Source organism: Aulonocara sp. 'chitande type north' Nkhata Bay, linkage group LG23 (genome assembly GCF_057382095.1).
Source record: "Aulonocara sp. 'chitande type north' Nkhata Bay isolate Kocher_YH1m ecotype deep benthic linkage group LG23, A_spYH_male_GT1.1, whole genome shotgun sequence".
Taxonomy (NCBI): domain Eukaryota; kingdom Metazoa; phylum Chordata; class Actinopteri; order Cichliformes; family Cichlidae; genus Aulonocara; species Aulonocara sp. 'chitande type north' Nkhata Bay.
Window position 1 is genome coordinate 25,808,225 of NC_141365.1, and position 12,907 is coordinate 25,821,131.

The 12,907-nt window shown below is 40.5% G+C and overlaps 1 protein-coding gene across 2 annotated transcripts in view; it reads right to left on the reverse strand.

Moving 5' to 3' along the window:
• The window catches only part of LOC147301899 (uncharacterized), a 35,247-nt gene that overhangs the window by 5,610 nt on the left and 16,730 nt on the right, over positions 1 to 12,907 (reverse strand). For both annotated transcript variants that reach the window (XM_086282604.1, XM_086282603.1), the window contains 33 exons: positions 12,105 to 12,197; positions 11,916 to 11,990; positions 11,781 to 11,825; positions 11,631 to 11,684; positions 11,485 to 11,538; positions 11,352 to 11,405; positions 11,165 to 11,218; positions 11,021 to 11,074; positions 9,749 to 9,793; positions 9,620 to 9,673; positions 9,472 to 9,516; positions 7,320 to 7,373; positions 7,075 to 7,173; positions 6,933 to 6,977; positions 6,731 to 6,829; positions 6,585 to 6,638; positions 6,365 to 6,472; positions 6,189 to 6,242; positions 6,005 to 6,103; positions 3,924 to 3,977; positions 3,742 to 3,840; positions 3,557 to 3,610; positions 3,402 to 3,455; positions 3,261 to 3,314; positions 3,029 to 3,082; positions 2,871 to 2,915; positions 1,781 to 1,879; positions 1,565 to 1,672; positions 1,330 to 1,383; positions 971 to 1,024; positions 619 to 672; positions 458 to 511; positions 245 to 352 (listed from right to left, as the gene is read on the reverse strand). In XM_086282604.1, coding sequence (XP_086138730.1) covers positions 245 to 352; positions 458 to 511; positions 619 to 672; positions 971 to 1,024; positions 1,330 to 1,383; positions 1,565 to 1,672; positions 1,781 to 1,879; positions 2,871 to 2,915; positions 3,029 to 3,082; positions 3,261 to 3,314; positions 3,402 to 3,455; positions 3,557 to 3,610; positions 3,742 to 3,840; positions 3,924 to 3,977; positions 6,005 to 6,103; positions 6,189 to 6,242; positions 6,365 to 6,472; positions 6,585 to 6,638; positions 6,731 to 6,829; positions 6,933 to 6,977; positions 7,075 to 7,173; positions 7,320 to 7,373; positions 9,472 to 9,516; positions 9,620 to 9,673; positions 9,749 to 9,793; positions 11,021 to 11,074; positions 11,165 to 11,218; positions 11,352 to 11,405; positions 11,485 to 11,538; positions 11,631 to 11,684; positions 11,781 to 11,825; positions 11,916 to 11,990; positions 12,105 to 12,197 — 2,184 coding nt within the window. The remainder of the gene's footprint in view (positions 1 to 244; positions 353 to 457; positions 512 to 618; positions 673 to 970; positions 1,025 to 1,329; positions 1,384 to 1,564; positions 1,673 to 1,780; positions 1,880 to 2,870; positions 2,916 to 3,028; positions 3,083 to 3,260; positions 3,315 to 3,401; positions 3,456 to 3,556; positions 3,611 to 3,741; positions 3,841 to 3,923; positions 3,978 to 6,004; positions 6,104 to 6,188; positions 6,243 to 6,364; positions 6,473 to 6,584; positions 6,639 to 6,730; positions 6,830 to 6,932; positions 6,978 to 7,074; positions 7,174 to 7,319; positions 7,374 to 9,471; positions 9,517 to 9,619; positions 9,674 to 9,748; positions 9,794 to 11,020; positions 11,075 to 11,164; positions 11,219 to 11,351; positions 11,406 to 11,484; positions 11,539 to 11,630; positions 11,685 to 11,780; positions 11,826 to 11,915; positions 11,991 to 12,104; positions 12,198 to 12,907) is intronic.

The window sequence follows — 12,907 nt, forward strand, 5'->3', positions numbered from 1 at the left end:
GGCTCCTTCACAGTGTTGTAAAAATGTGTTGAAAGTGTTGAAAAAGAGGCATTTTTCCTTTTCATATTAATTAAGATTTTTATTAGAGCCATTGATACTGAATATATGTGCACTGCTTTTGTACTTTTCAGACTGGAACATGTAAAACTAAAACTTTGTGATTAATTCTGCTTCACAGAAACTGTAAACCCACATTAATAAGGATTGTTTCAGATTTTATATATTAAAACATTTGGCAGCGTACCTGTTCTCCTGGTTTTCCAGCCACGCCCTGAGGTCCAGGTGATCCTGCTTCTCCCTTCAGACCTGTCTCACCTGTTTCACCTTTGACCCCAGGCTGACCATCAGGACCCTGGGAAAGAAAAAAAGAGATGAATCTCTCTTCAGTTACCTTCTAGTTTAATATTCTGTTAATCCTTCGGTGGTTTTGTGCGTCACACTGTAACAGGCCACTTACAGGAGGTCCAGGGAAGCCAGCAGCACCAGTTGGACCAGGCTCACCAGTAGATCCCTGTGAACATGGTCACACACACCAATACACACAATCAAGAAGAAATTACAGCATTGAAAAAAGTGAATATCAGCTCAAATAAATGTAAAATAAAATATTGTGCCTACAGCGATTCCTCTTGTTCCTCTGCGCCCTGTTGGTCCGGATGGGCCGGTTTCACCCTGAAATGAAATATTGTAAATATTTAAAAACAAAAATACATAACCAGTATTTATTAACAAGAGTTTATTTACATAAATACAAAGTCCTTAAAGCCCTCAAACAATATATTTTTTATCTAATGTTCACAAGTTATCATAAAATCATCACAAAATCACCTTACGGGACTTGAAGAGCTCTAAATCAGTTTTACAGAAACAGTGCAGGGTCACTGTTAATCATCTTGTAGCTGTGCTTTGTGATAAATCATTAAACTGAAACAAACACATTTCTGGGCTGAAAAACAGCTTTTATGCTTACCTTCACTCCGTTTGGTCCACTGGAACCAGCAGGTCCAATGGGACCAGGAAGCCCCTGGTGCAATGACATGAGGAAATATATTAGACATAATTTAGACATATATTAGTCTTTGCAGGCTGCAGGTAGTGAATTTTATTTTTATTTTTATTAGTAGACTATGATTTCATATGTTGTTTTTCACATTAACAATCTTGATTTTGTCTTTGCACAGTGGACTTGGAGAGAAATCATAAAGTAAACCAGCAGAATTTCGAGGGATTTATATTTGGATTTAATCACAAACTTGCTTCAGGTGAAGTGAAATATTTCGACACACAGTTTTTTCATCTGCAGTAAGGATCACGGTTATGGGGACTCACCCTCGCTCCATCAGCCCCCGCCTTTCCTTCTGGTCCTTTTTCTCCAGTAGCGCCCTGTTAGAACAAATCAGGTTCACTTAATGGTTTCTTAGTTTTCCCTCCTTTGGTTCTGATTATCCCCAATATCTCGAGGTCTCACAGTACCTTACATTTTGCTCCTCTTACAGTCATGCTATTGGTAAAGCTGCTGTCTTTTTCTTTGGAGATGGTGTAATGAATGTATTCTTTAACTTACAGCATCTCCCTTCGGGCCTGAAGATCCGGGTATGCCTCTTTCTCCTGGGATCCCCTGAAGTCCTGGACCTCCTGGCTCTCCAGCAGCACCCTTGGGTCCATGGCTACCCTAAAATGTGCAAAGTAAGCAGCAAGGCTTATTATAAACAATTTAATGCAAGCAATGAGTCTTTTTGTTGTTCAGGGTTAAGCATCAGTAGTTTTATGGTTACCATACCTTTAGCCCATCTGGTCCGGGTGCACCTGGACTACCTTTGGGTCCCTGCAGCCCATTGGGCCCAGTTTCACCTCTTTCTCCTGGAGAACCTCTCTCTCCCTGCAAGAACAACCAAAATCTAGTTGGTATTGCTTTCAGAACTGCACATGATTATTTGCAGCTAGCAGGTTTTTAATTCTATCCATCAAGTCTAACAGTCTGCAGTCCATGAACTAACCTCAGCTAACGCCAGCTAACAAAGTTAACTCGGTGGCGAGAAGACTTCAGTAATAGAAATCACACAGCAATAGTACATTCATGTAGTTGTAAAAAGCATGATAATATATCAAGTAATCCAAAGTATTCAGAATACGTTACTCACATTAAGTAACTTAACGGCCATGTATTCTGTAATCTGTAGCATTTTAAATGTAACCTTCCCAACACTGGATGTGCTTAGTGCTAACGTGCAACAGTTTTCCAATTTCATTGTACTATCGTACTAAGCATGACTGTGCAATGACAATAAAGAGTTATCTTTATAAGTTATCTTAAATAAATCTGTTTTGCTGCATGTTAATCTACAGGTTTTGACATTTTATAAAATACGAACAAGTTAAAAAAAAAAGAACATTTTGTATTCGCTGTTTTTTCACATATAATAATAATACATGCATCTTTTAATTAAGTTAATCCCATTTTATACAATTTTAGGATATATTTCCATTTATGTTCTAAAAATCCTTTCAGACTGGTTACCAAATCAAACCTTTTTAAAACTTTTGACATTTCAAGAAGAAACTCAACTACTAAATCATCAATAAGTTATGAAACTAATATTTGTTTTCTATTTTAGATCCTTAACTCTTACAGCTCATCATCATTAGCTGGAAACAAGTTCAACCGAAAAGAAAAGTAAAATTTATAACAATCATCAGACGATCAAAATCAATCAATGAAAACACAAAGGGATGCACCGAAATTCTTATTCATACGATGATTAGAGCTATGGGTGGGTTACAGAAAATGTTCATGTTTCAAGCTGGACTGTGATGATCTGAAGTTTCAGAACTGAGCAATAGAAAAGTGGAAATTGGACTAACGGACTTACTCTTGGTCCTGTAGCGCCAACTTCCCCAATCTCTCCTGCAAGGCCCTACAAAAAAAAAACAAAACATTAAGCAGATTTTACATGCTGTATAGAAGTCCCTGCACAATTTATATTATGTGGGTTAACTTGAAAAATATTTTAAAATACCCGAGTCGTACCTTGTCACCTGGCTTTCCTGACTCTCCGGGTGGGCCTGGTGTTCCGGGCAAACCCTAAAAACACCCCAAACAGTTTTTATTTTATTTTATAATCATAAAAACAATAGAGAAGAACTTTAATCGTGGCCAATCTCCTTTTTTACCTGGTTAAATAAATAAAATAAAGAATTAAAAGTGAGATTGAGCTCCAGTGATAGGAACTAAATTCTTTGCGTTATGTGATGAAGAGTACCTGGAAGCCAAACACTCCCTGAGATCCCTGCTCTCCTCTCTTCCCTGCAGGACCCTGCAGGACAAACAAACACATTATATTAAAAACATAACTGTTTACATTATTAATAATGAGAAGCTCTCAGCTGATACGGATGCTTACAGCTGGGCCAGGTGGGCCGGCGGCGCCTCTCTCTCCATCTTTTCCATTTGGTCCCTAGAGGACAGTAAAGAGCAGCATTTATCAGCATGTTTGTGCTTGAGATGAAGAGCGTGAAGCCTCAGCAGGAAGTATGAGCTGTATTTGTATCAACTTGCCCTTTGACCTGGAGCTCCTGGACTTCCAGCTTCTCCAGCCTTCCCAGCATCACCCTAAAAAACAACAGGGACCATCAATCAGCATATTTTGTGTTATTATGGAGCTTTTTTTGCATTTATTTTTACAAATATATTCATCTGGCTTCTCTCATTAGGCTTATCTAGCCACACTCATTCGTACTGACTAGGAAGCCCTTTGGTCCCGGCAGGCCCATTGGCCCAGCTGGGCCTCTGTTTCCAGTTGAACCAGCTGGGCCTTGTTTGCCGTCGTCTCCAGCGGATCCCTGAGAAGACAGAAACACATTTACTGCTGAGCATGTGTGTGCAAATCTACAAGTGGTGAAAGTTAATGCATTTGATTACATACCACCGGTCCTTGCTTCCCCTCTGCTCCCTGGGCACCTATGAGACCTGTGAGACCCTGTGAAGTAACACAAACAAGTCTTTTAAATGCTGAATGAAACAAGAGTTTCTGGTTAAGTTCAGGTGAGTTTGAGGTTTTTTTTCATCATCCTTTCTGACTCTATTGGGGACCATAATTTGCAAACTAAGTACTATATTTTAATAAATCAGACTTCAGATTTGTGTTTGATAGCATAAGCTCATCCGAAAAAGGTTACTGAAGTCATAGTAGAATAATTTCTTTCATACATGTTTACATAACTTGACTTATTTTTTAAGTAGAAAGGTCGCTCTCCAGTGGTCATAAGTAGGAATGCAGGTTTAAGGCTGCAAGGCCACATATTTTTTATATGCAGTTTTTTATATGCATTATAAAGACTCCAAGCAAAGCTAGCACTTCTTGTCACTAGCTAATTCTGCTATGCATGTTTATTTAAATACCAACTTAGAATCGCTCTTGAAGATTGCAGTTTAAAACAGAGTATGGCCATAAAATTCAGGCACATGCAAGTTTCTCAAGGATAATTTAATGAAGATGCAACACCTAAAGACCAACTAATTTCAGATTAACTTTAAGTCAGTTTGCTGTTGAAGCAGCCTGCAGTGCAGCAATCTGAATAGATGAATCTGTGCATTCCCTGACCAGTTGGCAAGCAGTTGCTGGAGTTTTGAACTTTGAACCATAATAAATAATGTATACTATATAATGACCCTGTGGGGAAATTACTTGTTTTTCTCTGCATTTGACCCATTCACTCAGTGGGCCGCCACTAAGCAGGCGGCCGGGGAGCAGTGTGTAGGGACAGTACCTTGCTCAGGGGTACCTCATGGTAGCTGTTCAGTGGATTCGAACCCCCACCCTTCCGATCATGGGGCAACCACTCAACCTACTGAGCTATCCCTGCCCTTACTGAGCCATCCCTGCCCTAAATCACAATAAAGTGCCATAATAAATATTAATAAACAGAATAAATATGGATCATACGTGAGATTTTGGGTCATATAAAACAGAATCAAGAGGCAGTATAGAATAAAATGCGACTATTAGAGCAGAATAAAATCTTGTGCCTAATAAAAACTTAAAAGCAGTTTACACTCTGAAATCACAGGTTCTGGTTTAGCATTCTGTGATAGAGAAGATGCTGTGAGAAGGTTGAGAAGGATCAGTTATGATGCTGGGACCTCTGCTTTTGAAGGATTTGAAGGATTTCATGGCTGCTGAGGTCAGAAGTCTTTACTCTGAAGTTAAATATCACCATTTAACCATCCTTTTATTGTATTGCACAGTTGTTCAACACTGGTACCTTGTCTGATCCAGCAGCTTTCTAGCCTGTGCACCCTCCTGTGGTTGGTGGCCTCAAAGAGTAAAAGGTGCCGAGGTAGGTATCTGGTAGGGCGGGGTCATTAAGGTCTAAGTGTACAGTGGGCCTGTTATGGGTAAAATGATTTGACAATTCTTTCCTGCTGCCCTGATGTCGAGGAGCAGGAGGCAAACACTTGCCAACTGCTCCTCGACATTGACCTTCAAAGTAAACGTTGTGCCTTATTGCTGCAGCCAACACATTTCCGAAAGCTCAATTTTTACTTTGAAAGTCAAGTTTCTACTTCTCCAGGTTGTGTTGCAACTTTTTCAAGTTTCACTATGACTCAAAGAATAGTTATCACATGTTTGCAGACAAATCGATATCTTCCATGTAAATAACAGGCAACCTGCTAACAACCAACCAGCATCGAATACCTCTTTGCAGCCAATATCATCAATCATTATTACCAATATAATTCTGGAATACACATTTTTTCCTGCGACTGGAGATTTTCAGGTACTCACTGACTGGCTTCTATGCTGCCATGACTTTGGCTTTTCAGCTTCACAGCAAATGTCATCAACCTGCAGCAACCACTTGCCAACCACTCAGAAGAGAATCATTTCCCTCGTGAGCAGAGGTTGTCAGACGCTCACTTTTATATACAAAATCCTGCAAACATGAGCAAAAGGATGAAATAAACCTTCTGCTCTAGGCAATGAATTACAACATGCGACTTTACCCGAGCTCCTGTCAAGCCCGACTCTCCGTTGCGTCCTGGATCTCCAGATAAACCTTTGGCGCCTGAAGATCCTGGCAGCCCTCTCTCGCCCTGGGCTCCCTGTTCAGAGAAAGTGCGAAATATTCAAAAATCACAGAAATGAATGTGATGAACCTGATGGCGAATTAGAGTCATAAATACTCACCTTTGGGCCTGGTAAACCGTCAGCACCAGGGAAACCCCTATTTCCTGGTGGTCCCTTTAACAAAGAAAAAGAAAGCTTTAGTCTGTCTTGTTTCCAGCGTGTAGTTTCGAGTTAAAAAAGGAATACATTAAATATATTATACATGACTGGACTGTGAATATTCTTGATGGACTCACTGTCTCTCCTGGGGATCCTGGAGGCCCGATGGATCCAGCATCGCCTCGGGGTCCACGCTTTCCATCTTCTCCCATGGGCCCTAACGGACCTGGTGCACCATGGTCACCCTAACATAAATCCATACCCACTGAATCAGTTGACAAATCCTTAACCTAACCACCAAAATAACATCTAAGATGAACTTTTAGGGTCTTTATTTTGGGGTAGCTTTGGTCTTACCCGCTCTCCCTTCAATCCAGCCTCTCCCTTGAATCCAGGAGCTCCAACATCACCCTGAAGAAGAGTTTAAAACAGATATTTTAGGATAGAGAAATGAAGACTCACATGACAGGGAGAGAGAAAATTTAAAAAATGAGAGCTCATACCAGTTGGCCTTTTGCTCCAAGAGCTCCTGTTGAACCCTGGGGGCCGGGGGGGCCAGGGGGACCAACCATACCAGGTGGACCCTGGAGACCGGCTATACCCTGGTCAGGTGACAGAGCAGCAATAGATTAAATAAAGACCTTTATTGTAAGACATTTGTAGACAAAGATCAGCTGGTTAAAGAGCTTTGCTGCAATCACTTACCGCTGAGCCGCGGGGACCCAGAGCTCCATCCTGTCCTGACGCGCCCTGTTCAAAAACGAAAATATTAATTGGGAATAGTGGTAATGTGAGGCCAGAATGGGTCTACAGCTATTTTAGCAACAAGAATGATAAAGTACAACACCTGCTGTCCGATGGGTCCAGGTGGCCCGACACGCCCAACGTCGCCCCTTGGCCCCTGCTGTCCTGGACTTCCTCTGACCCCTGTCGGTCCCGCTTCACCCTACACCAGCAGGTACATTCAGGAAATATTAAAGTACTTCTAGGGTGACTTCAGTGACTCAGAAACATCTGTCACTTAGATACTAATCGAAGTGTGTCTGAGAATGAAAACAGACTCCTTACAATTCAAGCGTCAAATAATCTCACCTTCATTCCAGGGTTACCGGGAAATCCTGGTATACCAGGGATTCCTATTGGCCCCTGTGGTTAAAGGAAAGTATGTTTAATACTTAAGAAAAATCTAATCTGATATTTTGTTGACAATCTGGGTAAATGGTGCTCCAAATATAAACAAATGGGCTACTAAGAACAACTAGAGGATAAATGTAGTGGTGGTGATTGTTTTTGTGTTGTGTGTTGGTTTCTGTTTGGTTTTCACTGTTGTTCTAGCAGCTAAAGTTTTATTTTTTGCTGTACTGCAGTCACACTGAGGATAACAGTGGTTGGAGACCGCAGAGCAACCAAAATTATTATGATCGAGTGCAACGAAGCTGTGATTTTTTTGCTGGTTCAAAGACAGGGACTGGGTCTGTGAGAGCCCAGGTAAGTAACTCTGAGTTTCCTGTTACAGATAGGCTGATTCGATTAAGCTCAATCAACACCAACTATCCAACATTTACCATGGCAACAGGTAAAAAACTAGCGGGACCTCCATTTTAATCCAGTGGAGCAAGAAATAAGAAAAAAAAACACATCCCCAAGTTAATTCTTCCTAAACGGATACAGCTGGATGTCAATACAATTTTTCTTTGAATTACTAATTATTCAGACTGTCCACATGTACACCGGTGTTTTTCCCACTCATCTTGATGTTTTTTCCATTGGTAAATGGGATTTAGGTCACTGAAAACTGAGCTTAAAAAAAGAACTATGTGTTTATGTGTGGACCAACAAAATAGATTTTGTCTCACAACGAAGTTTGCAGCGTGTTATTGTTTGTTGGCTCCTGATAGGTTAACATTTCTTGGGCTATATCGCCACCTGTTGGTTTGCCATGCTCTTGACAGGGCATGACAATTTTTAATTTGGATATGTTTTCCAAACATGGCCTCAACTTTAAGCTGACAGGGACAAAATGACTGAAGATAAAAACATCGCCAAATGCTGAAATGCTGTCAGAACACATTCAGACTCTTGATAATTTAAATTTAATTTTGTTTAATTTTCTCAATTTTCATTTAAATATTCAGGTTAACGTGAACAAAATTACAACACGACAAATATTAGCCACTGGTTAGTGTTTTATGATAAATGGACTGGTTCTTATATAGTGCTGTTCTACTCTACCTGAGCACTCAAAGCACTTTATACAACTTGCCTCATTCACCCATTCACACCCACTCACACAAGCACTTTTTCTACACAAGTGCTCTCTATCTTTGAGGTTAGTATCTTGTCCAAGGATATTTGGCATCCATATCAGAGCAGCCAGGGATCGAACCACCAACCTGATGTCTTCACTTTTAACAACAAACATTTGGATTTAAATACAACATCTTATTTTAACTTTGTGGATTTGATTTGAGGATTTATATTTAACATTAACACCACATATGGCTGTAAATGTGGTAATAAAAAATGTGCAGTTTAAAACAGGAGCCCCTTATCGAACAGATAAATTAATAATAAACCCACATTGTCCATTGATTGAGTTTCTGTCCTTTCGTTGATGACGGACTGATTATAAAGATGCTTTGGCTCAGAGTTTCCTTCTTCCTGTATTGGTTGAGTTTTGGAGATTTTTTGGAAAACTTCACTGTTCTGGTCTGTTTTTATGGAGTTTGGTTTGGTTTTCTCTTGTTGAGTGTATCGGTACTCTTGTCTTGTCCCCCTTTGCTTTTATCTGCTACCTGAGTTACTTTTCTTCTGTTTCCTTGTGTTTTTGTTTCTTTTTTCCTTTTAAGACTTCAGTTTGTTTGTTTTTTTTACTTACATCGTCCATCAGATTTTGCACTTTCATCCTGCGATTGGAAACAGCAACAGTATTTTTCTACTAAACAAATTAAATTAACTAATCTAAAGGGTTTTTTTTTAATAATGAGTAATATCATATATCCAGTATTTTGTCCTATGTGGTTTTTGTTCAGTCAAAACATGCAAATTAAAGATATTAACTTCTGCTTTCAAATCACAAGGGAGATTTTTCTCTATTTTCTGATGTGCTAGACACTAAAAAAAGAAGCATGTTAGAGGATTAAAATTATATTTTTATGTTTTGGAAAAATCTCAGGGTCTGAAAGGAGGTGTGTCCCTCGGTGTGGTCAGAAGAGTTGGAAAAAGTGGATTTAGTAGATCTTACCAGAGGACCTGGTTTACCAACATGGCCGGGTGTGCCACGTTTACCCTAAGAGAAAAACACAGATTAAGATAAATAACTTAATGTGGAAACATATCTTTGCATTTTTTTTTCCTTTTCTTGTCATGTGGCTCAATTATTTGTCTCATACCACAGAGCCGGTCGTTCCGGCTCGGCCTCTTTCTCCCTGCATCCCAGGTGGTCCCTGAAACCAAAGATGGAGTCAGTATCTCTGCAGCAGACTAATATCCTCTCTTTTTAACTGTGTTTTTTAACTTACCACTGGACCAGGAGCTCCCATTGCACCAGGAGTACCAGAAGCACCCTGCAAATCATAGACACCGAGCAGTTATGCACAGATTGTGCAGCACATGTGACCGAAACAACCTTTCAAACGTGGAAACAAGTGATCAAATTTCTGTTTGGAGTTTGATTTTGGAGTTAATTTAAAAATCCTGTTTCATTCTGAAACTAAAACATGAGATAAATGCAATGAAGTGTTTGTTATGAAAATGTTATGTAAAATAGTGTGATTCCAGTTCAGCTGCTTGTAGTAGAGGCAACAACAATTCACACAAATTAAATAGATTAGCGTTCTCCTTATCCATACTGACTGTTTTTTCTCTAGTTTAGCCTTTTTTGTGTGTGTTCTTGACACTGCTGTGTGTACCAGAGACGGGCCGTTACACAAGTGAGGAGAGTTTGGTGTAGAAGGACAGAGCATCGAGCAGGAGGAAAGATATCTACTCCCGAGGAACAGGAGGAGCATCACATGTGCCCCACAAAATGACCCACATCGGGCTATTCGTGGATGTTTCTGACAAAATGTGTCAGGAGCAGACTTCAAGAGGTTGGCATGAGGTCAAAGAGTCCATTGATGTTACGTAACCCTCATGCCGCATGCTGCATATGAGCAGGTGTGTCAGACGTATCAGAATCGTTGGCAAATGTTATACTTCATTTTTAAGTACCACCACCAGCAGCGGGCCTGCCAGTTCTGCTGTTCTGAGACAAACGTCAATCAGGCTGCACAATGGCTCAGGATGGTTTCTGCTTCCTAACTGGAAAAACTGACTTCCATAAAGTTTAACCTCCCTCACAGAACAGAACATTGGTCATACATGCTCTTTGCTTCAATGGGTCAATGGTAATTTCATCTAAACAGGTCAACATCTTTTTACCACCTTGATAGCACGAAGATGCATACAAGTGTACATCTGGGCATTTAACACTAATCCAGTACCAAATGAGTGCCGTGTGATTCAGTGAATTTGATATATTTACATACATTAGGGCCAATTTAGCCTCTCTGTTTCATCTCTCAGGTGATTGAGATGTAGCTGTCTAACTAAAAGTGTCTCTGTTTAAAGCTAAAGCACATAGACATTTACAGTCACTGGAATCACCAGCTAACTTCACAAGCTTGTATTTGGACACCGTCGAACCATTAAATAATTTTTTTTAGATAATTTAAAGCAACTGCACTGAATATTGTTCCTTTAAGACTTAAACTATAATTCCTACTATTCTCTCAAAAGTGAGAGTTAGCTACCTTCTCTCCAGCTGCTCCAGCCTTGCCTCTTGGTCCAACAAGTCCACTGTGTCCCTGTTGTAGAGGTTTAAATTCACAGACTGGTTAGTTCTTGATATTTCATACATGAAAACTAATGAGTAATAATGAGGAAAAAGGACTTACTTTGTGCCCTCTCAGTCCTGGATTACCTGGAAGTCCTGGGAATCCTCTTGCACCCTGTATTCAAAAGTAATCACATCATTCCTGATCGCGTTTTCGCTCACTGTCTCTCAGATTAGAGTAGGTTATTGTATCACTATTATCATGACAATAGTAGGATTAAATATTTTTTGGCATGACAACTGGTTACCGCTGATCCTGGGTATCCTGGTTCTCCGGTTGCTCCTGCAGGTCCGGGTTGTCCCTGGAAAAGACCATCAGGTGGTTATGGAATAATTACAGATAAAAGAAGAATCCTCATCAGTATCTGTTACATGACTCACATCAAGTCCAGGTTTTCCTGGTGGTCCATCAGGTCCTCGATGACCCGGCTCCCCCTGCAGACACACACGTACAGTCACATTTAAATTTCACTCTTTAACATGTAAAGAAGCATTAGAGTTAATCCAAGATGAAGAAACGAGTGTACCATCAGTCCTGGATCTCCAGCTTCTCCAGGAATTCCTTGACCACCAGCAGGACCCTGAGCAGGAAAATTAAAGGTCACATTTTTAGGCACACTTCCTACAAAGTAAAACTAATATTTGGCTCTAAAACTTCATTAGAGATAAAGACTCACTGGTGGTCCAGACGGTCCTGGAAGTCCTCGTGGTCCTGCTTCACCCTGAAATGGCAAACGATTATGCACTGCAGTTTAAACTCTTCAAGCTTCCGGATTTTGCATATGTAAAATATGCAGTTTAAAAGTGCTCACCCTGGATCCTGTTAGCATTGCAGATGGACCCGACTTCTCGCTAAAACCCGAAGCCATCTGTGTCACCAGGTTACCCTACCAGGAAGAGGTTGATCCAAAATGAATCATTCATGGAGAAAATTTGATTTGTTTGGTTTTTTCTTATGAAATTTGCATTAACTAATTAAAAGAAGTTGGAGAGCAGCTCACCCCAGGGTGCGAGGGATGCCCAGGTGGTCCCGGTTCTCCTGGATTTCCTGGTATACCGGGCTCACCATCAAATCCTGGAGGCCCTGGGAAACCCTGCAATTTGCATAGGTTAATGAGTGGCACCCAGAAGGTACTGACTGGTTACATGACCAGAAGCTTAATTCTGACATTTTGTTTACAGTTTATGATTTTACTACAGTTATCCACATGTGAATAATGTGTAAATGTCAACGAGAGGGTGTGGTATCAGATTCGCTGCATCTACTTGAGGACTTTGAGGGCCTTGAGGTGCTTAATGCACCTTTATACTTGAAAAACTAAGAACCCCCCAGCATTCAGTAGCTGGCAGCTACTGAACACTGTTAGTAGCAACAACTTGACAAAATTATTTCCTGTGGGGCTTTATCAGTCTCTCACACTGTGGTGGAGGAGTATCGGTCCACGCTTGAGATTTTCATTGAGATTTTTGGTTGTTCATTTATGCACAGCTCTCTTAAGGTCCCATCACAGTATTTTAACTGGATTGAGGTCTGGACGTGGACTGGACCACTGCAGCACTTTGATTCTTTTCTTTTTCACTCATTCTGTTGTAGATTTGCTGCTGTGCTGTTAAGGTCAAGCTTTATCTGTCTTTTGTGGCTTGCTCAGATGCAGCTTTGCAAACCTAAACTGTGCTGGCATGTTTTTTCTTAGAGAGAAGAGGCATTTTCCTGGAAACCTCTCCAAACAACCTATAACAGAGGCCTACAGAGTCTGACATGTAGCTCTTGGGTTGTTGCCTCATTTTTGAACCTGCTAAGGAT